The sequence below is a fragment of the Synchiropus splendidus genome, chromosome 1 (assembly GCF_027744825.2).
Source record: "Synchiropus splendidus isolate RoL2022-P1 chromosome 1, RoL_Sspl_1.0, whole genome shotgun sequence".
NCBI classification, from domain to species: domain Eukaryota; kingdom Metazoa; phylum Chordata; class Actinopteri; order Syngnathiformes; family Callionymidae; genus Synchiropus; species Synchiropus splendidus.
The window spans coordinates 8,326,180-8,350,161 of NC_071334.1; the positions used below are offsets into that span (position 1 = coordinate 8,326,180).

Here is a 23,982-nt window from a genome sequence, read left to right on the forward strand (position 1 = left end):
AAAGCAGTCTAACAAATCTAGCAGTCTAACTCTCAACAAATATTGATATTTTGACACAAAAATATAAAGAAAATGTCAACTGCAAGTTTTGAGGGAAGCAGCTCTTATAAAAATGTATATTCTCAAGGAGGAAAAAGTGCCTCAATTTCTTTTTATATTTTGACACAAACCATGGAGCGACTTCATGCTAAAATGTAATATTAAAATTAAAATAAATATCGTGTTTGATATCACATTCTACTTTGACTTTCAGTGACCTTTTAATCCATGTATATTCTTGCGGCCATTGAGTTTGACAAGGTGCCTATTTGCATCAAATCAAAAGGGCTTCTCCTGAACCTTGGTGTCAGGGAAAGTTTCTCATTTTGCTGTGGCTCATATTCGCATCATCTGAGTTTGCACTTCCAGTACCTCAGTTTTCCGCTTCTTGATCAGTCACAGCAAAAAGAACCCGCTTACCATCACAGAGGTCGAGAACAAAGCGCCACATGAACTTTTTTCATGGTTTAACCTCAGTCTACCTGACATGAGACATCCTAGTAGCAATCAGGCCACTTCCCGCCACATGGTTAGCATTGACAGCGCACATCCGCTTTTCCCCTCACATGATTGACTTTTCACAAAAGCAAAGTGGTCTTAAGATAAACATTAAATAAACGTAATTTCGTAGAAATGAATAGTCCAATAATCATTCAACACACTTGTAACACAAGCTTCGTACCAAAGCACAAAACGTATTAAGTTCAAGTTTGTCAACTAGGAATATGAATGCATTTTATATTGTATTTTATTTTATTTTTTCATTTATTTTCTTATTTTATTTTAGATATTTCGACTACAATGGTAAAATACTAAGACATTACATTTGAAACGGTGTGCTTTTTTTATACATCATTACATTAATGGTTCATTTGGTCTCAAAATAATGTTGACAATAATATTGTTTATCGACAACAGTTAGTCGGACAGTTATTCCCCCAGAAAAATGTGTTACCGCTAATCAACTAATGCTGAAAACAAACAGCGCCTCAGCTTCATCTGTGCGACAAAGTAGAGAAAATTATCGTGATAAAAACAAATAAACAAAGAAAACGCATGACACAAGATGGTTTTGTCGTCAGAACACAAACAGTCATCTGGCTTCATCGAACACTAGCCCCCTCTTGTACAAGAGCGAGGTGAGCTGAGCCTCCACCAGATCGCATTTCGTCTCCTCTGCGTCATCAAGTTCTGTTAATTCTGGGTTTGAACAGGTCTCGTGCGAGGAGTCGGTGTAACCCCACGTTTCTTCCATTGCCAGCTGCTCAACCACACCCAGGTGGGTATCTTCTGGCGGTTTCTGGTGCAACGTGAACTCGTGCACCTGCTCCTCTTCCTGCTGCAGCGGCGCCTCCAGTTTCTCCGACATAGTCTGGGGATGATCAGAGTCACTGACACACACGTATCTGTAAGGTTTGTGACTCTCTTAACAGTTCTGGCCTCTCACCATGGCCATTTCACTGAACTACAGATAAAAGTATTGCATTGCTACTTACCCAAAACTGGTATTTAATTATATGCCTGAAAGCCCTATTTAAAAATGGAATAATGTGGATAACTGTAGCAGAATATTCCGATTATTAATCCAGATTAATTTAAATGTCTCCCCAAGTCCAGTATTTAAGCCGTAAACATAGATAAAAATAGAATTCTTCATCTTCTTCTAATGTGTGGCATGTTCTGCTTTACTCTCAGAGACTTCACCAGGGAATTCCCTGTTCAATTCTCCGAAAAGGCAACACCCTTTGACTGTGCCTTCAGTCATAGGGTGCTCAGCGCTGAGCAGAATAGCGTTCTTCACTTTGAGGCATTGGCATGTCATACTTTATTGCCACATGGTTAACATTTGACAAACCTGATTTCCTGCTTGCCTTCTGTCAAAATTATGGATGATGGGCTTCGGCACAGGTGGGAGTATTCTGCCCTGAAACCTGGACAAGAAACAAGAAAAAAGTGGGTGGAGGAGGGAATCATTCTTGACTTCTTGACTTGAAAGACCTTTCACATGAAAAGCTTCTCACTTGAAGTCATTCAATGCTTCAATATGGCCTCATGCAGCCTTTGAATGTCCACAACTACCACTCTCACGGAGCAGAACAGTTATTTTGGTGTCAGTCAAACACAAGACCTGGGGGCCAAACCCAGCTGCCTTGTCATTTGTGTGGCCTGCAAGAGCTATAAATACAAAGAAAATCGCATCCTAACCTACAATGATTGGTCAAAGAAAATCCCCACAATTGATGCTGGTAAATTCAGTTTTGTCTCCAGTGTTGTGAGTCAGAGGGGAAGGAGGACATTTCACATTCAGTTTAAACTCCTTTTTCTGATCAATAAACGCCATTTAAAGACTGTTCAAAACAATTCATTCTGCTCAGCCCGTGACCCTTGGCGTTTTGGGGTCCGTGGGAGTTTGCAAGCAATTTCTGCTTTTGATCCACGAGTGGGCGTATCCACCTGATCGATGGGGGTTTGTCTGCGACATCGACTTCCAAGAGTGTTATAGATAATGTATAGATCAGTCCCTCTTGGATTTCGCAGACCTTTTTATCGAATGTTGCGGTCAAAAATGTCTGATTCTACAGCAGATTTTCAGAAAAATTGCGGTGAAGGTTTACGGTTCTGGAACAACTTGACAGGAAATAAGGACGTTTGCAAGTTAGCTAGCAAAAAAACTAGCGTCAGTTTTGCGGTTCAGTCTGCGACAAAATATACTTTATTTGCAAAGAGTAACCAGTAGGTCAACTGCAAATGCAAACGCATCAATGAACATAATACAATTCTTTTAAAAAAACTATGCTAATGTAAGTACATCTTTTCTGTTATATATTTTTATTTACATCCAATCCATTTAGTGTTCAGGTAATGGCACGTTGCACTTTTTAGTTCTGTCTCATATAAATTTAAATAATGGAATGTGGACATTTTTGAAATGATTCAGAATCATTACGTCTGAATGGGCAGTTGTGAGCGTTTGCAGTGGCACATGACTTGATCTCAACAAGGTGAGAGTGAATATGAGGATGTTGAGCGGTGGTCGAAGAATAAAGTGATTGGTCCAACTGCCAAAGTTGCTGTGATTGAACTATATCGCAGCAGTTGGTTGAACATTGTGATTTCCTGGAGACAGATGCTCTGTCAAGGGGGAAGCGAAGAGGATGGCAGCAATGTCACTTTGACACAGAGGTAGTGAGGAAGACTTCAGTTCTGAATATGTCATTTGAAAACCAACTACACACATTTATGCAATATCACAGCAGCGGCAGTCAGTTCAAACTTGGGATGGGACATTAAGGCATTCATTTCTGTTCAATAATGACAAAAAAAGTCATAATAATTGCCAAAAAAAACCTGTCTTTCCCAGTGGACATTTTTCAGTGCACCACATTATGTGATGTGATGTCATTACCAAAACATACAGGATGACGGAGACTGATGAGATTGTGCTAGTGGATAGAAAATCTTTGTTTATAAACATTCAGCATGGAAGCACAAAAAACGATTCTAGTTTTAATAAATAAATAATGAAACCTCTGACCCATTCCAATTATCGCACATCTGACCTGCAGTCAGTGGTGGTATTGTCAAGGCTTGTCTGTGTGTGCTGTGTGACCAATGAACTATACTCACTTTTTGAAGACAAGTATGAGGACGGCTAGTATTATCAGTATTGCATACACCAAGGCAATCCACACTAGCAATGAAGGAAGAGAAGACAGGATATTTTAGTACCATTTTTGTTGTTGTTCAAAAAAAAAAAATCCCTAAAATCTGATACCATTCACGGACTGAATGTCGGGCAGCGTCTGAATAACAGTTGCCGCCGCCGGTCCTTTTCCTCCTCGCGTCACCCCAGCCACGCTGATGTTGTACTTCTCGCCAGCCACCAAGTTCTTCAGCTGATATTCCAGGGTCATTTGTGGCCCAATGTATCTTCGCGAGGCAGAAATGTTGTGGCACTCTGGACACAAACACAAACTCACATTCTAACTCTGATTATTTGCAGAAAAACTGAATTACTGACTGAAAAAAAGAAGATTAAAATGACCTGTGTGTTCATCCTGGGAGCCAATTTTCACGCTGCAAAGGTGGTAATGCGTTACGAAACCCTGCTGGTCCTCGATCGGTATTTCCCTCCATGACAGATTTGCTGAAGTTTGTGAGTAACTGGAACCAATAAAGTCTTGAGGTTCTTTGCGGGGAACTGAAGTAATAGTGAAACAACATTACCAGTGGTGACACATTCAACAGGTTAGCAGACTGAGTGGTGTCAACTCACCTCCCTCTTTTTGATACGCGACACAGGCTTGAACCTCTGGTCTGTAACTGCGGCAACGGTATCGGACGCAAAGATATCGTATGTTATCTGAGGGAAAACAACAGGAAACAGGTCAGGACTGTGCACGCGGGAAGACAAAGTCAAAGAAACCCCAGACACAGATAGACCCGTATTGTCACTCAAGCACTGGCCCCTAAGAAAAGTGCCATTTTTGAGGAAGCCATTTTTAAATTTACCGTATTTTCCGGACTTAGAGCGCACCGGAATATTAGCTGCACCCACAAAATTTTAGAAGGAAAATCTTTTTCGTACATAAGCCGCACCGATCCATAAGCCGCGGAGCACTGAACGCTGTATGCGCCGCAGAAAATCCATCCACAACAGGCTAAGGATGGACCTGCATTAAGGAGTGTCCCATTTCTTAGGGACAAAATCTTCCCTTCCCTTGCTTTTGAGGACTGAGGTTGAGGTTTAAAGATTGAGCACGGAGGTCGAGGATTGAGGATTAAGGGAGGAATTGGAATTCACCCATTCTCACACACACACACACACACAACAGTGACGCAAATGGACGCACACTGTGGTACAGAGACAGACCACAGAGCTTAAACATAGCAGCTCACCTTTTATCCTCTGCCGCATCTTCATGGTCTTTTTTGTGATGGTGATCGCATGATCCTGCTCCAGTCCTCCATTTTGAATCGGGTACAATTCAAGACATGTTTTAGCCCGTGGTCCTATTTCCAGGAAAGTGTCGGAACAATCTGAGGACGAAATAAGAAAAGTGAGGACCAAACTCTGCTGACAGGGGGGAGGCTGTGTGAAAGCCTACTTTCAAATTGCTGTGCAGGATCCAATGGGACTTGTTGAATTGCTCTGGGAGAAGACCCTGCTGTGTTTTTGGCAATGACCGAGATGAAGACGCTTGACTTGGACACGGAGGTCACGTAATCTTGAGTGGTGTTGTGAACTTTCTCCGTTTGACATGGACACCCAATAGTCTCCCACAAGACGTACGTGACACCCTGGACTGCTGCCGCTGCCGCCTGTTTCGGCTGAGGAGAAGCACAGCTCGGCTTAGGATGGAGACCGAACGAAACAGGGAGATGTCGATGTCGATGCTTACGTTCCATTTAATTGACACCTTTCGCTCGTCCTTTTCTAGCACCGATGAGACGACAATCACAGGCTTGTGAGTGAGCTCTGCAGAGAAAGACAAGTGATGTCACTCAGCTTCATAAGATGTTTGAAACTTGACAGACATAAGTGATCATAAATTTGTTTACATCCGCCTCCTATAGCGTTCTGTGATGGCACGCTGCACGAGTGAGTTCATTTTTTTAGTTTAGTTTAGTTAGTTATGTTTAATAATGAATATAAAATATGAATATGCAAAGCTTTTACAATGAGCATCTGTAAATAAAACAGTTTTAATAAATGTTACAGCTCTGGCCTGTCATAATGAACCATTCCGCCAAGTGACGGTGGTTTTCCTGATGATCTCCACCAACCAGTCAGCTGCAGCCACCAGCCTTTAAAGTCACCATGAAGGTACTCCGGAATGTGGCGCCTTTGTTCAGCACATGGCCTTTTACTTTACTAGTTTGTGTTGGTCACTGTTCGCCCTGTTGTTACGAAGAGGTAGGCTGCAGATTAGAGACAGATTCTCACAACGAAAAATAATGTTTTATCATCACCATTTCAGCAAACCTCCTCCTTTTCTTCATTCTGAAACGTGCTGTTGAATTAAAGTTTCATGATCTTGGTCGGTCGGTGTCGCAGCAGCTTCAGCCTCTCCTCTCTGGCTGAATCACAGAGTTTGATTCCTGATGTTAAATGACAGAACTTTCTAGAGTCTCTTCGCTAGTATAAGTTGGAGAGTGTTGAGTATATTGCCATCTGTGGTTGCAGGCAATTCATAAACAAATAAAAGTGGGATGGGGGCGGAACAGGGGAGCTTTACGACTGTTTGTAATTACACAGTTTGACCAGTAGCACCACCAAAAACAAGTATTCTTCAACTACGCATTGCTGCTTCAAGAGTAAGAGCAAGGGTAGATTCAACGGGCTTTGTTAGTCCCACAGTGGAGAAAGTCGAGAAATCTCTCTATACTCTTATATATTACAGTCTAGTAATCTAGTACGGCTCTACCCCATACTGATTGTAAGTGACTCATTTGTCTGAGGGGATTTCGATACCAACCGACCACAGTCACGCTCTATTGCACCTGTTCACTTACTGTCAGGAGCTGCTCGTTTCACTGCACACCTGATTCATTCCTGTAAATTCATTTACAGTCATTTTCTGGAGTTCTTTTTTTTTTTACAGTGTAGATATTTTTAACTGTCAATTTCTGTCCTTTTTTTTTTTTTTTTAAACTTAATAATAAATTGCTGTTGAAGCAAACTGTTTCAACTACTGTACTTGACTTATTTTTTAGAACTTACAGTCTTAAACCGCCGAGGTCTGACAGTTTTTCACTGTCAAAACCACAGACAATATGATGACGCACGTGCCGTGCAGAGGGGCGGGTGAAAGGAGGAGATGGAAAAAATGGTTGCGTTGATAGTCGCAACATGACGATTTCCTGATTGACGTTTGCAATTGGACTTTAGTGACCTATGTTGACTTTCCTTCGCATGTAGCTTCCCTGGACATGTAAATTACATTGGATGCATAGCATAGACCGGAATAAGGTGGTTTGCTCTCTCCAGGTCGGTGGAGAGTTCTTGCCCCAAGTGGTGGAGTTTAAGTATCTTAGGGTCTTGTTCTCGAGTGAGGGAAAAGGGGAGCGTGAGGTTGATAGACGGGTTGGTGCAGCGGCAGCAGTGATGCGGTCGCTGTATCGGACCGTCGTGGTGAAGAGGGAGCTGAGTCACAAGACGAAGCTCTGGATTTACCGATCGATCTACGTTCCCACCCTCAACTATGGTCACAAGCTTTGGGTAATGACCGAAAGGACGAGATTGCGGATACAAGCGGCTGAGATGAGTTTCCTCCGCAGGGTGGCTGGGCGCACCCTTAGAGATAGGGTGAGGAGTTCGGTCATCCGGGAGGAGCTCGGGGTGGAGCCGCTGCTCCTCCACATCAAGAGGAACCAGTTGAGGTGGCTCGGGCATCTGATCCGGATGCCCCCTGGACGCCTCCCTGGGGAGGTGTTCCGGGCATGTCCTACCGGGAGGAGACCCCGGGGAAGACCTAGGACTCGCTGGAGAGATTATGTCTCCGGTCTGGCCTTGGAAGGCCTCGGGATCCCCCGGGATGAGCTGGAGGAGGTCTGTGCGGACCGGGAAATTTGGGCTTACCTGCTCCGTATGCTGCCTCCGCGACCCGACCCCGGATAAGCGGTAGAAGAAGGAAGGAAGGAAGGAAGCATAGCATCTTTAGCGTGACCACAAAGACTAGCTCACCTGCAGGAACTATCACAACAGGTGACCAGTCACTCCACAGTGGCTTTTGCGCAGTTCTGGATTGGTGTCTGAGCCGCAACTGGTAGGAAATATTCTTTGCAAAGTTTTCCAGCGATGCTTGATCTGAGTGGGAAGGAAACTGTTGGAATGTGTTTGTCTTTTCCAGCTATAGTGCAGGGAGGAAACTTCACACAGAAAGGGCCAAGGTTCCGCTCAAATGAAGCGGAAGGGAGGACTTTCCTGATGTGCATTTTTTATTTTTAAGTTGTAGTACTTACAAGAAGGCACATCTTCCAGGCCAAGTGTCTGGACGGTGGTGTTCAACTGCAACAAGACCCATAAAGTCAGACATCAGCGTTCACTTGAAAACTAGACATGTGCTTCACCTTTTTCCAAATGTCTGCAGGGTGTCCGTATTGTCGGTACCAGACTTCCGCTGAAGCCGGACTATTCTCAGGGGCCATCCAGGTCAGGTTGACACTGTTCCCAGACCATGAAAATCGAATGTTTTGTGGTGCAGGGAATTTTACTGTTACATATAAATATAATTAAATACACATAAAATACATTCAAATCATGCAAATATAAAGACGAGAAAGAGCTGGTGTGGGCGTATATATATATATATATATATATATATATATATATATATATATATATATATATTAGGGATGCTTTGATCGATGGGTCCCCAATCACAACAACCGATCACGTGAGACAGCCGGCTCTCTGAGGAAGCCGCCCTGGTTGTGATGCGTTCGCTCCTACCTATTTGCTGCTCACTGGGCAGCAGCGTGTCTGCTATGAAAGTTCTTTAAACCTGCCTGTTTTTCATCCTGCAGCACATGCCCAGGGAAATGCTGTGCAGAGAAGCGCCTTCAAATTCAACGGCATTTAAAGCATCAACTCTTGGCGGAGCTTGGAGAGTTTTCCATGCTCATGAAAGTGAGACCGCTGGTTCCTCCACAGCAGGCTGTTAGCGCTGCTAACGCTTAGCAACATCCGCCGGTCCGAGCGTGACATTCGGAACGCTAAGCTAATTGCCCAAGACATAATTATTAAATTCACCGAGCTAGATGACCAGCCTTTCTCAGGTGTCATTTATGCGGCGACAGAAACGACAGAGTCCGTCAACGTTTTGGAGACGGGTGCAACGTTCGCTAGCCGCCTGAATCTGAAACTTTTGAAAATATCCAGAGTGGAAACTTTCATTGAAGCCGTGCTCTCAGTCTCTGAGTCCCAGTACACACAGTACAGCACAGTCTCTAGAGTTTCACCAAAGTGAAACGTCTCACATCGAATTAAATGTTCAGTTGTCCTTTTGAGAGAACAGTTGATGCATTCAGCCAGGCTTTTTTTTTCCTTCTTGAAGAGGTATATTAAAATGTGTCTGAATTAAAATGATTTAATGGTTGGTGTTTTCACATCATGTATTCAAGAGATCTGAGGTCTCAGATGATTTTGATTACAAATTCACTGTCAATCCATGTGATCAGTATCGGTGATCGGTGGTGATCGGCACTCTGGCTGATCGGTATTTGTGATCGGCAACAAAAACCCTGATCGAAGCATCCCTCGTATATATATATATATATATATATATATATATATATATATATATATATATATATATATATATATATATATATATATGTACAGTCAAGCATCTTTGGGAAGTTTGATTCGCCCACACACCAAAGAGGACCACATATAGAAACTGTTGAGTTTTCACTTCACAGTTGAAACATTTTTTTCCAAAATTCACTTCCTTTAGTTGCTCAAAGTTCAAAATTCCAACTCTTTGTTTCAACTTCTCCCTTACAGTGTAAATCTGACATGTAAGAACAAAATGACTCAATCATTTTCTTTATCATAAGTGAGAGTACATTGAAGCATCCGTGATAGTTAAGGATGAATCGATTGCACTGTGGACTTGAGGGACCTCCTGCTTGTCACTCAAGAAGTTGGAAATGAAGTTTATGGATGTGCACTGCTTACTGTAGACTGCTTTGTTGAGCCCTTTTAATGGCATGAAAGAAGTGCAACATGGCAAAGATGATGAAAGAAGATTAAAAAATGCAAGAATATACACCTTGTTTGACGCAACATCTTCAAATCCAAAACATAGCAGCATGTCACACAAAGAGAATTTGATGATGTCGGAATGGAATGGTTCTTAGGAAAAAGAACTGATGGCATTGGATCGGAGCCAATACCGATCCAGCTTCCAGCAGAGTGTAATATTGTCACTCGATCAAGCAGCTGGAGCTTGAGCTGAAGAGAAACAAGAGACCCGTACCTACATGTTTGAGAACAACCGTTGTAATGGGAGAGCTGCAGCTAGAGTTTCCATCAAATGCTTCCACCGAAATATTAACAGGCCGCCGGCATATGATCTCCTCTTCCGCGATCTCAACAGGACTCCGGTCAAACTGTTTTTGAAATTCCCTGAATCAAACACAGTGATGAAAGTCATTCAATGTTACGGTTGTTTTGTATTTGAATCTTTCAATATGTGTGTTATAGGAAACAATATTTGTACAATACTTTCATTGGATCTGTTGGTTTTATTTTGGTTTCAGCTTGTCAGTCTTGATCTATGCATCAAAAGTGACCGATCCACACATGAAGTGATGCAGGTATTAGCTGTTGCACGACAAATAAGTGGGAGCAAGGGATGCGACGCATTTGGGCAACAAGGTCGCAGCTTCTGTGTATCTCTAGTGACACACCACGTGAACTAATCCGAGCCCACATTTTACAGTGACGTATGCAAAGAGGGAAAATTCACCAACAGCCAGACTTATTTTGACATACTTTCACAGTAATGGCTGCCTTTAAGAACTGCTATGTTGACGTTCCGCTAACTTTAGATCCACCAGCTTTTTCTTTTTTTTTTTTTGGCTCCGATTTATTGATTTACACATTTTGTTTGTTTGTCATTTTGGTTTTATGGATTTTGGATAATGCAACGTTCTGGTCTATAGATTTTTTTTTTCATTTCTTTGTTCTTTCATTCGTTCGTTCTTTTGGCATAATTTATTTTGTTTGTTTATATGAATTTAAGGATTTTGTTAGTTTGTTTTGGATCCAGATTTCAGTTTTTCCTCCAACAATTCGTACATTGTTGTTTCCATTTGTTCATCTGTTCTTTTGTATTATGTCCTTACAGATTTTGGCTTTCTCAATTTTCATTCATTTGTACTTAAATTTTGTATGTTCGTTGGTCCTTGGTTTTGTTCATTTGTTTGCTTGTCCCTTGATCGATTCATCAGTTCGTCTGTTCCTTCATTTGTAATTTTGTTCTTTTGTTGTTTTGGCTTTATCAATTTTGATGGTTTGTACTTTACAAATTTAGTTTGTTCCTTTGTTCTTTCCTTTGTTCGTTTGTTTGTCCGTCCGTTGGTTGGCTTAATGGAGTTCGTTCGAGTTTATGGTTTTTGTTTTTTGTCCGGATCTACAGATTTCGCTCATTAATTCACTTCATTTGAATTTACGGATGTTCGCAGAAGCTCAGATCCATTCCTTTGGATTTAGTTCATTCATTTGTATTCACAGATTTCATTGGTTTGTATTTCATCCATTCTTTCCGTTGCCCATTCCTTTGGACGGATTTTGTTTGCCAATACTACGGGGTGAAAAATGCACAATGTGGTGGACATGAGCGGTTTGGCAAAACGATCTTCGCTCGTAATTACATGGCTGTTTTTGCTTGTTCACTCTTTGTGTTTAAAAAAATAGAAGTAGTCATTAAAAGAAGTAGTTTCATCAGGCAGTAAGGCAAAGTTGACTCATGAGAAATACTCACTCGATGGACAGACGAAAATTCACATTGTCACTTCCGTTCATGTTCCATTCGCAAATGTAGTCGATGGCATCGCTGCTCTTTCTGTAGCACAGAGGACTCGAGGGACATCCCACCCCTGCACCTGAATGCAGGACAATGTGACGTAGAACACCAACTAGATGAGGCCTCTGACTCTCACAAATGCCTGTTTGACTCAAGTCAAATCTTAACCCTTCGGCAAGAGTTTTTTTCAGTGAAATAGTCAACTCTGACATCACTATTTCAAGTGGCTGTAGCTTGAAAATGGTTAGAGAAGAAGGTATCGTGGAAATGAGAATAATCTTAGTGTGACCCAAAGTTTGGGATGAGAGGAAATGCTCTCTTCTAATTTGTACATTATGAGGACACCAGGCCATTGTGAATTGTATTAAATAACAGATGTTTTTTCTGACCCACTCATCTCTCGGGCAACAATGATGATGATGGCTGGGCACCAGTGGGACTGTGCAGCCTCCTCAACAGTTCTCAACAGTGTATTTTCTTGTGGAGTTTCTTCCCTGCCTGATGCTATTTCTGTGTTTCTTATCCCACATTTCCGCTGCCTCAGCCATCGTTTTGACCGTGCCTGTACACAGTGAGGCACCAGTACCTCTGAAACAGCATGACCGCAGCACTGCTTAAAATCACGGACATCCTATTGTCTGTGTGTCACTTTCTGTCTCACTCTTTGATCTTCATCAGAGTGTGAATATTCCTCTTGAGAATCTGAGTCAAGCAAACTTGCTCTCTTGCCGTGGCATTCACCAGCCTCAATTTCAGATCATATCCATGGTATCTAAGTCAGGGGTCACCAACCTTTCAGCGACTGCCAGCTACTCCAACAGCACTGCAAGACCTGACCCAGTCGCCTCAGGATGGGTGACATCCGGCCCGGGTTCAGGCGGAATATGACAGATTCCAAATAACAGCTGATCAGCAGCAGATCTGGTGTGGAGGCACCATGTAGAGCTAGAGCTGTAGTCGACCTGGATCCGGCTGAGTTGGCTGTGTTGAGTCATTGTGCTCTCCACTCAACTAAAAAAGTTGTGTCGGGCCCAAAAATGACATACTGATAAATGAAGAAATAAATAAATAAATGCTGAAATGAAAGAACAAATAAATGGATGAAAGAATAAATAAATGCATAAATAAAAATGTAAATAAATGCATATCCATATTTTAGATTTATTTAGACATGCATTTACTCATTTATGCTTGTATTTAAATGTATTTATTTATTGTTTTCCATATATGTTTATTTAGTTTTACATTTTCACATTTATTCATTCATTATTTGATTTACTCATTTGCCTATTTCTGTATTTCCACATTTATTTATTTCTGCATTTCTGTCTCTGTCTTCTGTCAATTAAGTGGGCGGTTCTAACTTCACTCTCAAAGCAGGTGTCATGATCCTCTTTCATTGTGTTTCCATGACTCCTGTTTTGCTTTCTCCCTTCTTCCTCCCTGTTTTGTGGCACACGCCTGGAGCCAACCATCCCCTCATCACCTGTGTATAAGAACACCTGCACTCCAGCAACGTGTGCCAGATGGGCTCCTCTTGTTCCTGTGGTAAATTGGCTCTCCTTGTTTGTTTTCTCTCTGCGCGCTTGTCTGCTTATCTGGATTACTCTTTCTGAAACCCTGGTGTTAGTGTTTTGTTCCTTCCTCTGTTTCTGCTCGTTTCATGCTTTGTTTTGTGATTTACTATTTCTGTTGTTGTGTTTTTGTCTCTTTGTTTACAGATACAAGTTAGTTTGATTCTCCCGGTTTGGTTACTCTTTGATTTTGGACATTTAGACTTCTCTTTGTTTCTCCCGGTTCAGTGACGCTTTCTGTTCTGGTTTCATTGTTGTGAATTGTTGCTCCGCACCTTGCCTCCTGTAAGTTCCTCATCACTGCACTTGGGTCCCGCCCCGCTTCTTGAGTCATAACAGCAGGATAAAACAGAAACATCAATGATCAAATAACTGTATGAATAAATATGAAATAGTATGTTTATTTGTTTAAGCTATTATTTTGGGTTTTTTTTTTCATCAATATGTCATTTTTGGTCATTTTTGGCCCTCCCCGGTCACACATCTACACTTCATGTACTTTTGTATTTGTATGCCTGTGTGGATTCCTGGTAATTCCGATTTCAAAGAAAAGAAAACTGGACACAAGTCACGTCCTTCAGTGTCAAAGGGCAAATAACTTTCAAGGTTTGTTGCAAGCTCAACATTACAGATGCTGAACAAAAGAAATATTTAATGCCAAAGAGATAAACACTTGAAATGTACTACAGAGGAAAACTCCAGGTCCTACATGCTTGGATGTTATTTTATCCTTCCATATTGTGGAGGAATAAATCACACAGTAACTGAAAGCAAACACTCTTTTATCTCAGGTAATAACTTTACCCTCAAACTCTACGATACCTAGTATATTCATGTGTCATGCATCAGCAATACATTTGTGTTCTCAGGCTGGGTGGTCTGGAACAGCATTTCAGTGATGACAGAGACAGTGGTGAGACCTGCTACGGCATGTGGTTCAGAAGCACTGTCACACAGCGACAGGAAGCAAGAGTGAAGACAGTGAGGTTGTCACTCAATATGAGATGATCAGAAACGACAACAGGTCTGAGCAGGTTCAGATATGCTTGCGAGTGACAGGTCCAACAACAGAACAAGGTTTTCTGATGTTTCCTTTTGAGCGTGGTGACTGATAACCAGCGATGAAACCACATGGCGAAGAGCTAACCAACATCTGGTGGGTGACAAGAGAAGACGGAAGCGATTTACCTGGGCTGATAAGATCAAACCAAATGAGCCACGCCGCCAACGTCGCTAGAGATGCTTCCATCATCTTCCTCCGGCGATAAAGATCTCCAGCTCTTGACCTGCCTTTGCAGAACCTGATGCTGTTCTCAGACGTTTCAGGTCTGGTTTTGTGCATGTGGCACAAATTCTGAGGTGAGAGGCGGGAGGAGGGGGGGAGGGCTGTGAACGCTGACAGATTCTGAAAGTAAAACTCGGCAAAGGTTTGTTTCACTCGCTCATTCAAATGACAAAATGAGATCAGGTTCATCCTGCTCTGAGCAAACCTGAGATCTTTGTTCCGACTGTCGCTCTGTTCTCAGGCAAAAGTTTCCCACCACAGCTTAAACACATGTTCGCTGCAATCCACTGTGATACCCCCCGCCACACCACACCACACCACACCACACCACCACGCCCAGCCCTTCTTCAGCAGGTCCAGTTCTGCAAAAGGCCACCAGCAAAATGAGGATTGGCACCAGTGTTCTCTGCTCCAGTAACTGTCACCAGGCGCAGCAGCAGTCTCTGCCGCCCTCATCTGGTGGCGGGTGCCGGGGACACTTCATTTCAAAACGAATTTATATATATATATAATGTCATATATATATATATGACATTATATTCCTTATTATTCGTTGACTGTGTTATTGTACTGTCACTATATTATTGTGCGTCTGCATGTGGGCTTGTTTATCCTACTTGGTGTCGACCAATTCTTGACAAAACACCGTTATTGTGAGGACCTTATGACATTGTGGGAACATTTGCCCGGACCCCACAAGATTAAGCCTCAATTTGAGGATGAAGACTAAAAACTTGGTCATTATAACTGGGTTTCAGTTTGGTTCAGCGTCCTGGTTCAATTGAGCCATGTGTTTCGGATGGTTAGGTTTAGGGTCATTATGTCAATGAGGAACCTCACAACTTTTGAGGGTTAAAACGTCAGTAAAAAATTGTCCTTTTCTTGTCCTTCTTCTGCTGCTTATCCGGGGTCGGGTCGCGGAGGCAGCATTCGGAGCAAGGAAGCCCAAACTTCCCGTTCCGCACAAACCTCCTCCAGCTCTTCCCGGGGGATCCCGAGGCGTTCCCAGGCCAGACCGGAGACATCATCTCTCCAGCGAGTCCTGGGTCTTCCCCGGGGTCTCCTCCCGGTAGGACATGCCCGGAACACCTCCCCAGGGAGGCGTCCAGGGGGCATCTGGATCAGATGCCTGAGCCAGCAGCGGCTCCACCCCGAGCTCCTCCCGGATGACCAAACTCCTCACCCTCTCTCTAAGGGTGCGCCCAGCCACCCTGCGGAGGAAACTCATCTCAGCCGCTTGTATCCGCGATCTCGTCCTTTCGGTCAGTACCCAAAGCTCGTGACCATAGGTGAAGGTGGGAACGTAGATCGATCGGTAAATCGAGAGCTTCGTCTTGTGGCTCAGCTCTCTCTTCACCACGACGGTCCGATACAGCGACCGCATCACTGCTGCCGCTGCACCAACCCATCTATCAACCTCACGCTCCCCTTTTCCCTCACTCGAGAACAAGACCCTAAGATACTTAAACTCCACCACTTGGGGCAACAACTCCCCACCGACCCGGAGAGAGCAAACCACCTTGTTCTGGTCGAGAACCAGGGCCTCAGACTTGGAGGTGCTGATCCTCATCCCGGCCACTTCACACTCGGCTGCAAACCGGGACCGGGACCTTCTGAACCAAACTGACACCTGATTGTAATGGTCCAGTTATTCTGAAGTTTTCATCCTCAAATTGAGACTTGGATTTGTGGGCTCCGACCAAATCGGTCCCCACATTGGCATAAGGTCCTCACAAGGTGTTTTCTCAAGAATTGGAGAGAATGTCCAATAGAAAAACAAAATACAAAAACATTCACCTTGTATGTTTTACCTGCATCCTGGATTCTGAATCACTGAAGTAAGACGTGAATTTTGACCGAGTTATGAATTAAACAAAATGATCTGCAGTGTGACCAAGATGAAACCTAAAATACTGGAATGTAAAAGCTTCATCCATTTACTAGTAAATCTACCTTGAAAACCTGAATACTTTGAAGTACCCTAACAAACACTTCACAGAGACAACACAAGTTACTTTCGCCTTTATTTACAAGGTTCGTTGATGATGCTCTGCTTTTTATGGAATCAAACAAGAGCCAATAAGAGTGACCTAATGTAACCCGCCTTCTCCAAAGTGTGTGTCTCTCAGGCTCTATGGCCCAGCAGCTGAAAGTGCGGAAGTGAAATTTGAGGACGCCATTTTGTAAATTCTAATGATGTATTGTGATGCTGCTCTATTAGTGCGTATGGTGGGATTACTGGAAGAAAAGGACAAATACAATAAGGCCCCTTTTACTGCTCCTATTTCTCCACACCAGTAAATCAAAAATGTGACATTTAAAGAAGCAAATCAATGGGCAATTTTTGCATACATACTTTACTTTCATGTTATTTAATCATTTTTAGTTTTACTTGCGTAGAATAGCTCTATACTCATCCACTGAAATGACAGTGAACTGAAACTCATTTGGTACCTTGAGAGGTGAAGCCCTGCTGAGACTTGCAGAACCGAAACTTCAAGTCAGTGTCTGACCACACAAGCAGGGGAAAGAACGTAGAGGTGATAACCTCATTTCACTCCCACAGACCATTTATGTGCTGATCGCACGCATCTCCGAAACAAAGATACGACAGAACACTATCAATTCCCACGCAGAGGAAACTAAGAGAGTTACCTTTTTGATGGACAAATGTAAACATGCTATTGTTAACCTACAATATTTATCATTTTAGCATGTTGACTTTTCCTTTCTTCTCCTCGTCGATTATAAGCTCATAATAAAGCATGAACACCTGGATATTATATCTATATTACAGACAGAATTGTTGCTTTTGTGGCGCGAACGATACTCTGTAGACACTGACTGCATGGCTCTGACCAGAAGTCCCTGAAGTCGCATTACAGCCGTGATCATCTCAAGGTTCCTGTGTGATGCTGCACAGTGGCGTATTCCATCATCCTTGCATTCAGTTCTAAAGTTGATGGAGTTCTGTTAGAAAAGTACAGAAGACTGTAGGGCAGTTCATTGGTGGTGGTGACGGGTGGCGCCTGAGCTGGTTCCTGTCGGGAGAGTCTCGGGTTATTAGGACAATTCAGCAGCAAAGAGGGAGGATTGGAAACTCATTTACCAGAATGGTGAGTGAAGATCGTCTCCGACCTGTGGAGTTAAAAAGAAACATTCAACTCACAAGGCAATTTTTTTTAGAAACAGTAGCCCCTCGTGGTGACGGCCGTCAAGCCGAGCTGAGGTCGGCTGTTCTGAAAGATCACTCCTATTTTCTCACCACTGAAACTGAACTGCTTCATACGGCAGGAAATCAGGGTGGCTTTCTATTTTCCCCCTCTAACCTTGCTAGAGTAATAGGTTCAGAGAAAGACCATTAAGGTTCAAATCTTTTGAGCAGGGGATTAAATAAAGAACAAAAGTATTTGTTGTTTACACTCAAATTTAGATATTGTTTAGGAATATAAATTCAATTTACTGAAGTTAGTTCGTATTCTCTGCGCCCCTCTGTCAGATCATGTTTTGTTATAAAGTCTAATTGAGCGTTTACATTTCCAGAGATTAGATAGATTAGATTACACTGACTTTATTGTTCCCACAACAACAATATCACGAGCCATAAGCCACTCGGAGAATTGCAGCACTGCCAAGTTGTAACACTGAACTGATTTTGGACTCAGTTTGAAACTTCTTTTGCATTTTTACAAAAGCCTTTGACTGTTTGGAACACTAGTTCATAATGGCTGCTTCATTGAAAAAATATTTCTGCGATTCAATTCAGACTTTATACACATATGGAAACAGCTCAGTGAAACTTCACCACATTACTTCTGCAAGGTTCCCTCTAGACCAGTGGTTCTTAACCTTGTTGGAGGCACCGAACCCCACCAGTTTCATATGCTCATTCACCGAACCCTTCTTCAGTAAAAAATAAAATATGATACACTAACTACAGACTAGACTGAGGGGTGGACCTCTGCGGCGGAGGCTCCACCGAACCCCTGAGACCGACTCACCGAACCCCTAGGGTTCGAGCGAATCCAGGTTAAGAACCACTGCTCTAGACAGAGGTGTGAGACAAGGCTTCCGAGTGTGTCTCAAGTTGCTCTTGCATTTGACACAATCCTTCCCTCTAGTTTCAGGTCTTGCTCTAAATATGTTTGAACTATTGCCAATAGAAAATGTGATGACAAAAGACCTGAAAGAAATGAAGACCCTCCGATGACTGACCAAGCCCCGGCTTCCACAAGACTTGTCAATAGCAGGCTGAATCTTACTCAGCGAGGCTGAAGGGATTTCTCACCTGACACAAACTCTGTATATAGACAAGTCAACTTGCAAGAGTATTGGTGCTCTACATTGTTGAGGAAAAACAAAACACACTATTTGTGTCAAGTGGTGAATACAAGGAAGAGAGGTGGGTTCAACTGTATAGATTAATTTGCTTTGAATAATACACTGAAAATGTTCTTTAAACCCAAACTGACTAGTCAAACGTCGGACCTGTTGAATGATAACTTATACTTTATCAGAAACTTTTTAAATGAAACTCAGATTGAACAAGACACATTCAAACGCTCTCAGAACTACTTACTTTTTTTTTTTTTTTTTTTAAAGGTTCCAGTGTTCTTTGAACTAATTCAAAGAACTACTCACTTGTACTTAAATTGATTTATTTATAACCACTAATGCATAATAAACATTATAACTGGATCGAGCATGTTATATTTGACGTGTTCAGAGACAAAGGGGTGAATAATGTAAGACAAACACCCAAGGTAAACAGTGTTATTTTGCCTTTGATGTTAAAAAGCTTTGTTTTCCTGCTGCAAGCTAGGCGTGTCCAAGACTCTGCTCATGTAGGCCACCAAACCGTGGGCGAGTTTCCGGCTGTTTGTCGGCCACTGAGGTATGTGTTTGCCGTGTGTTTGCTCAGTGAATTCACACAGGACAAACCATTCCATCGTACTATTAAAAAAGGAGTCTTCATTGAGGCGGCCATTTTTCAAACAAATTGCATGTACAATTTTATTTTGATGCAAAGCTACGTTCTGTGTGAGAGTCGATGCCTGAAGAAAATAAAAGCACAAAAGGGCCCCTCTAATGAAAAGAAATTTTCTTACCTTTGCTTCGCACCAAACACCAGATGACACACACCAATGCAGCCAATAGGAAGGCAGACACCCCCCCGATAGCAACATACATTATCGTGTTTGTATGACTTTCTGTGGTTTTATTTGTGACCGGTGGGCTGGTTCCAGTCTCGGGCTGCTGAGGTGAATCTGTGAAATGGAAAAAAAAAGTTCTTAGAAGTGATCTTACAGATACACCCACATACACCTGGCTAGCTTCTGAGGAAGTTAAGCTCTGGACTCGCATTTCCTTTTATGATGCTTGATTAAAGTCTTCTGATACTTGAAGCTCAAGTCATATAAAGCAAGTGAAGCAAGTGGAAATGGTAATTCCCATTTTTGTTGTGTTTCCCTGAGTTTGCCATCTCTTCTTCAGTTGGTGAGAGCAGCGGTGGTTTTACTCGGAACGAGACACACTGCAGCTGCAGCGACTGGAAAGTGTGTGGGTCGTGTGGACGCCGGTTGGTATTGCTGAGATCTGACTGCATGTGTGAAGAAACACACCCACAGTCTGGTGTGTGGTGTGTGCCCTCCTAATGTCACCAGGTTCTCAGTGCTGAGCCAATTGATGCATGGAGAAATGTCAGTCAGATGGGGATCAGGACTGTGTGCCTGCTGGAAACTTCAGAGCATACAGACACTCTGCCACGAGGCAGATGAGACGGTTTACTGGAATACTACTACTTTAAACAGTATTTCAGTTCTTCCCAGGCCACTTGTTATTATTCGTTTGAAATATGGGTTTGCTTCTTTTAGAAGAGAAAAAAGCTAAAAAAAGAAAAAAATCAAAAATAATTGAAGTAATATTTGACACATTTTTGAGGCTGATAAATGAACCACCTGCAGGTCTTTAAAATGATGTGACACAGAACATATTCACAGTGATACTTGAGTGAAGTTTTTAGATGTCAGTGTTTGTTGTCATGCATCTTACTGTGTAGTTTATACAGCAGTACAATGTTACAAAATTCTCGTGGCACGTACCAGTGGTGCTGCTGTTCTGCTGCAGGACGCTCAGATGAACTCCATCACTCGCCCTCGCTCTTGCTTTTGGCTTATAAGTGGCCCAGTAGATGTTGGAATGATGTTCAGTCAGGTGTGAGATTTGGCAAAAAACGGAGTTGTTTTTTATGTAAATGTCATTAACCTCCATTCCTGAGCAGCTTCTCCTTGCTACATCACACTCAGCAATCTTCTTTTTCCCACTGACACTCTGACTGTCTCTGACATGAATAGTGAAAGACTTAACGTCCATCATGGTGGTGCTGAAGTGGAACTGTAGTGTGATGCTGGAGCCCAGTATCCCAGTCACTTCTTTCCCATTTTGACCTGCAAACAGAAGAAACCGTCTCTGAACACTGATGTCGTGAGACCCACAGCAGCACTGCAGTTCTGGTCTGGTGGGCCAGACGCACACACACACGGTTGTCTTCCTATCTTAGTGAGGTCCGTCGCTGACATTCATTGACATGACCCGTTCCCCAGTCTCTCACCCTAAACTTAAGCCTCCAAAACACATGGCTGACCTTGTCAAGAATTGGTCCCCAAGAAGCAGTGAAAACAAGCCCACACACACAATCACTCAGGGTTTCATTTGCATTTTCAAAAGTCACTGTGATACTTGAGTGAAGTGTGTACATTAGTAGTAACATAATTATTTGTACAGATTCACAGTGATGTCAGATTCTCGTGGCACGTACCAGTGGGACTGCTGCTCTGCTGCAGGACGCTCAGATGAACTTCATCACTGTCTATTGATCTGAGGTCTGACTGATAAGTGGCCCAGTAGATGTTGGACTGATGTTCAGTCAGACGTGAGATTTGGCAAAAAACTGAGTTGTTTTTTATGTAAATGTCATTAACTTCCATTCCTGAGCAGCTTCTCCTTGCCACATCACACTGAGCAATCTTCTTCATCCCACTGACACTCTGACTGTCTCTCACATGAATAGTGAAAGACTTAACATCCATCACGGTGGTGCTGAAGTGGAACTGTAGTGTGATGCTGGAGCCCAGGATCCCGGTCACTTCTGTCCCACTTTGACCTGCAAGCAGAAGAAACAGTCTCTGAACACTGATGTTGTGAGACCCACAGCAGCACTGTAGTTCTGGTCTGGTGGGCCAGTTGGATTGAAGCTGAAAGAGTTCACACACAGAGACACACACAGGTTATGTTTTATGTTTTTTGGGGACATTTCATTGACTTTCAGGCTTTCCCCTTTACCCTGAACCAAACCATTACAAACAACTGACAAACCTTAACCGGGGCCTAAACCAAACTTAAATTGAATTAGAATGTCCAAGTTATTTTGAAGCTTTAATCCTCAAATGTAGGCTTCACCTCGAAGGGACCAGCAAAAGGTCCCCACAAGCAGAGCTATACAAGTTCGCACGCACACACTCTCACATACTCAGGGTTACATACTAAGTGATACTAAGTGTTCAGTAGTTCCTCCGAAAGTCCACTTCAGCAGTTGAAACACTCTCAAAGATTTTGACATTCAGCAGCAAATAACTAATGTTTCATCTCAACAGAGACAGCAAGCATCTGACCGCTGAAACTGGTGTCAGCTTAAATCAATAAATAAAGTTGCAGAATCAAATGGCTTCCATTCTTTACATTTAAGCTTAAGCTTCAGTTTCGCTCCAACGACTTTCGTAAAATAATATCTGGGATTCCAAGAGATGAATTATGATGAATTCATTACAGAAAGAAAATAGCTAATGGATCCAAACAGTGAAGCTGAAGCCCATCTGGACTTTCTTTTTTAGGGGCATTTTTCACTCACCAACTCCAGGTGCAGCGCTTTATACAATGTACCAAAGCATCCAGGAAGATGGAGGCCAAATAAGAAAATATAAATTGGAAAAAGTTCATTGATGCACAAAGGTACTTTCTGCATCAATGACTTCATTCATCTCTAGAGAACCTCTACCGAGATGTTGAAGCTACTGTGGACTGAACCAACTCAGACGTAATCCTTCTCTGATCTATTTTAAGATATGATTGATCAGCATTAATTCAGTACAAAACCACATGGTAATTTAGAGTTCTTTTTTTAACTGAGACGCACCTCGCATTCTGATAAATATTCACTGAAGACCGGAGTAAATTTTTTACATCAAACTTGAGGTCCTTCTCGAGTCTTTGTAAATGTCGAGCAGTTTGAATAAAGATTATTGCAGGAGCTTTATTGAAGCCATTGAATCAACGCCATGACTAAAAGCGAACGCAAGTGATTCACATCAGTTTCTGCAGGCTCTGGACAAACTTCACCTACAACAGGTTTCACACGTCCATCAGGTCTGTACGTCCAGATGTCTCCGATGAAGTCAATGTCTCCAATAATTTTCATTACTCTTTACTTTCTCCCTCAAAGATCTGGACCTGAAACAGTAATGTGGCGTGACAACACTTCACACATCCGTTCCCACTCACCGGTGACGGACAAGACAGCCGCGAGGACGACCACCATCACAGGGTGCTTCATGATGTTGGTCAGAGGGCATCAAGTTCTCGTCTGAGTGACGGCGGCACAGCACCCAAAACATGTCCTGCGACAGCAGAGGCAGAAGAGCTTGCAGGGGCTCACGTGATCTGTGTGGGGGAAGAGGAAACAGGTCACCAATGTGAGAACTGAGCTTTAAACCTGCTGCAAGCATGCTGTGGTTACACTCAGATCTGAAGTCTCCCTGTCCTGCTGTCACTCTGAACCATAGAGTCTCCGCCAACTCTGACAGTATTTTCATCCGTCCTGAATTATGAGTATTTTTTCCTTCATAATGTGGAACTCACCATTCTGCTTTTCAGACCAGAGGGCCTTTCTCTTACACAAGGAGTAAAACTACTTTATTGACTCAAAATTTTTGTCAGCAGTGGTGATGTTTAAACACTTTTAATTGCTGCCTTAGTTTGTTCTGCTATTTTTGAACATTTCACCTATCCCTTTGTTAATTATTGGTCTTATCATTTTTCAGCACAATTGTTTTTTCTTCCCCTTTTGTTACCGGGAACAGTAGACAGGGGGCGCTGGTTGGCCCTCCTGCTGCATGTGTCGGTGACCAGAGGCTTGTCGGTGTGAAGGCGTGAGCTCTTCAATATAAAACTGTCGTTTTGAAAGGACTAAGATTTATTTAGTGACGTTCTGTTTGTATGTAGCCAATAACTTGAGCTGACGCTTGGATCAAGGAAAAAAAAAATCAACAAAACTGAATCTGAAAAATGAATTTGGCATTGAATACTTTTGCAATTTACTTTTTTTTTTCAGTCTGATTTTTTTTTAGTGTTGAACTAAACTGTTTATAAAGTGAAATTAAGTTCAATGAAAATTTCAATGAATAGAAATATAGAAATAACGATCATCCAATGAGATACGACTTGCTGGTCATGTGACGATAATGAACCGTGGCGAAACAGATTTTCTTCCATG

General features: G+C 42.5%; 2 protein-coding genes across 4 annotated transcripts; both read right to left on the reverse strand.

Moving 5' to 3' along the window:
* Positions 1-795: 795 nt before the first annotated feature.
* On the reverse strand, positions 796-14,468 carry il12rb1 (interleukin 12 receptor subunit beta 1). Of its 3 annotated transcripts, XM_053886873.1 has the most exons (15): positions 14,339-14,468; positions 11,535-11,655; positions 10,026-10,174; positions 8,113-8,255; positions 8,005-8,050; positions 7,727-7,849; positions 5,442-5,518; positions 5,148-5,370; positions 4,939-5,079; positions 4,316-4,402; positions 4,085-4,240; positions 3,815-3,997; positions 3,667-3,730; positions 1,895-1,970; positions 796-1,411 (listed from the first exon to the last, which is right to left on the reverse strand). In XM_053886873.1, exons 1-15 carry the CDS (start codon positions 14,400-14,402, stop codon positions 1,133-1,135), a joined length of 1,932 nt encoding a protein of 643 aa, XP_053742848.1. In that variant the 5' UTR covers positions 14,403-14,468; the 3' UTR covers positions 796-1,132. The 3 variants fall into 3 exon arrangements, with proteins under 3 accessions (XP_053742848.1, XP_053742840.1, XP_053742856.1); XM_053886865.1 differs by lacking the exon at positions 14,339-14,468 and having other exon boundaries at positions 11,535-12,349; XM_053886881.1 differs by lacking the exons at positions 11,535-11,655; positions 14,339-14,468 and having other exon boundaries at positions 10,030-10,050.
* Positions 14,469-16,459: 1,991 nt separating this feature from the next.
* On the reverse strand, positions 16,460-23,519 carry LOC128749001 (uncharacterized). Its single transcript, XM_053848191.1, has 6 exons — positions 22,992-23,519; positions 21,253-21,597; positions 20,537-20,881; positions 19,544-19,702; positions 17,545-17,573; positions 16,460-17,476 (listed from the first exon to the last, which is right to left on the reverse strand). The coding sequence occupies exons 1-6, from the start codon at positions 23,041-23,043 to the stop codon at positions 17,327-17,329; spliced, it is 1,080 nt and encodes a 359-aa protein (XP_053704166.1). The 5' UTR covers positions 23,044-23,519; the 3' UTR covers positions 16,460-17,326.
* Between the last annotated feature and the right edge of the window lie 463 nt (positions 23,520-23,982).

What these genes read in the sequence shown, in the direction of transcription:
- il12rb1 (XM_053886865.1), bottom strand. Translation starts at nt 11,929, where the DNA reads ATGGCCTGGTGTCCTCATAATGTACAAATTAGAAGAGAGCATTTCCTC. An exon ending in GATGCGGCAGAGGATAAAAG is followed by an intron (nt 4,403 to 4,938) that starts GTGAGCTGCTAT and finishes GTTTTCCCTCAG; the next exon opens with ATAACATACGATATCTTTGC. An exon ending in CTCATACTTGTCTTCAAAAA is followed by an intron (nt 1,971 to 3,666) that starts GTGAGTATAGTT and finishes TTTCTTGTCCAG; the next exon opens with GTTTCAGGGCAGAATACTCC.
- LOC128749001 (XM_053848191.1), bottom strand. Translation starts at nt 23,043, where the DNA reads ATGAAGCACCCTGTGATGGTGGTCGTCCTCGCGGCTGTCTTGTCCGTC. An exon ending in GTGTTTGGTGCGAAGCAAAG is followed by an intron (nt 17,574 to 19,543) that starts GTAAGAAAATTT and finishes TTAACTCCACAG; the next exon opens with GTCGGAGACGATCTTCACTC. An exon ending in GATCTTCACTCACCATTCTG is followed by an intron (nt 17,477 to 17,544) that starts GTAAATGAGTTT and finishes CTCTCCCGACAG; the next exon opens with GAACCAGCTCAGGCGCCACC.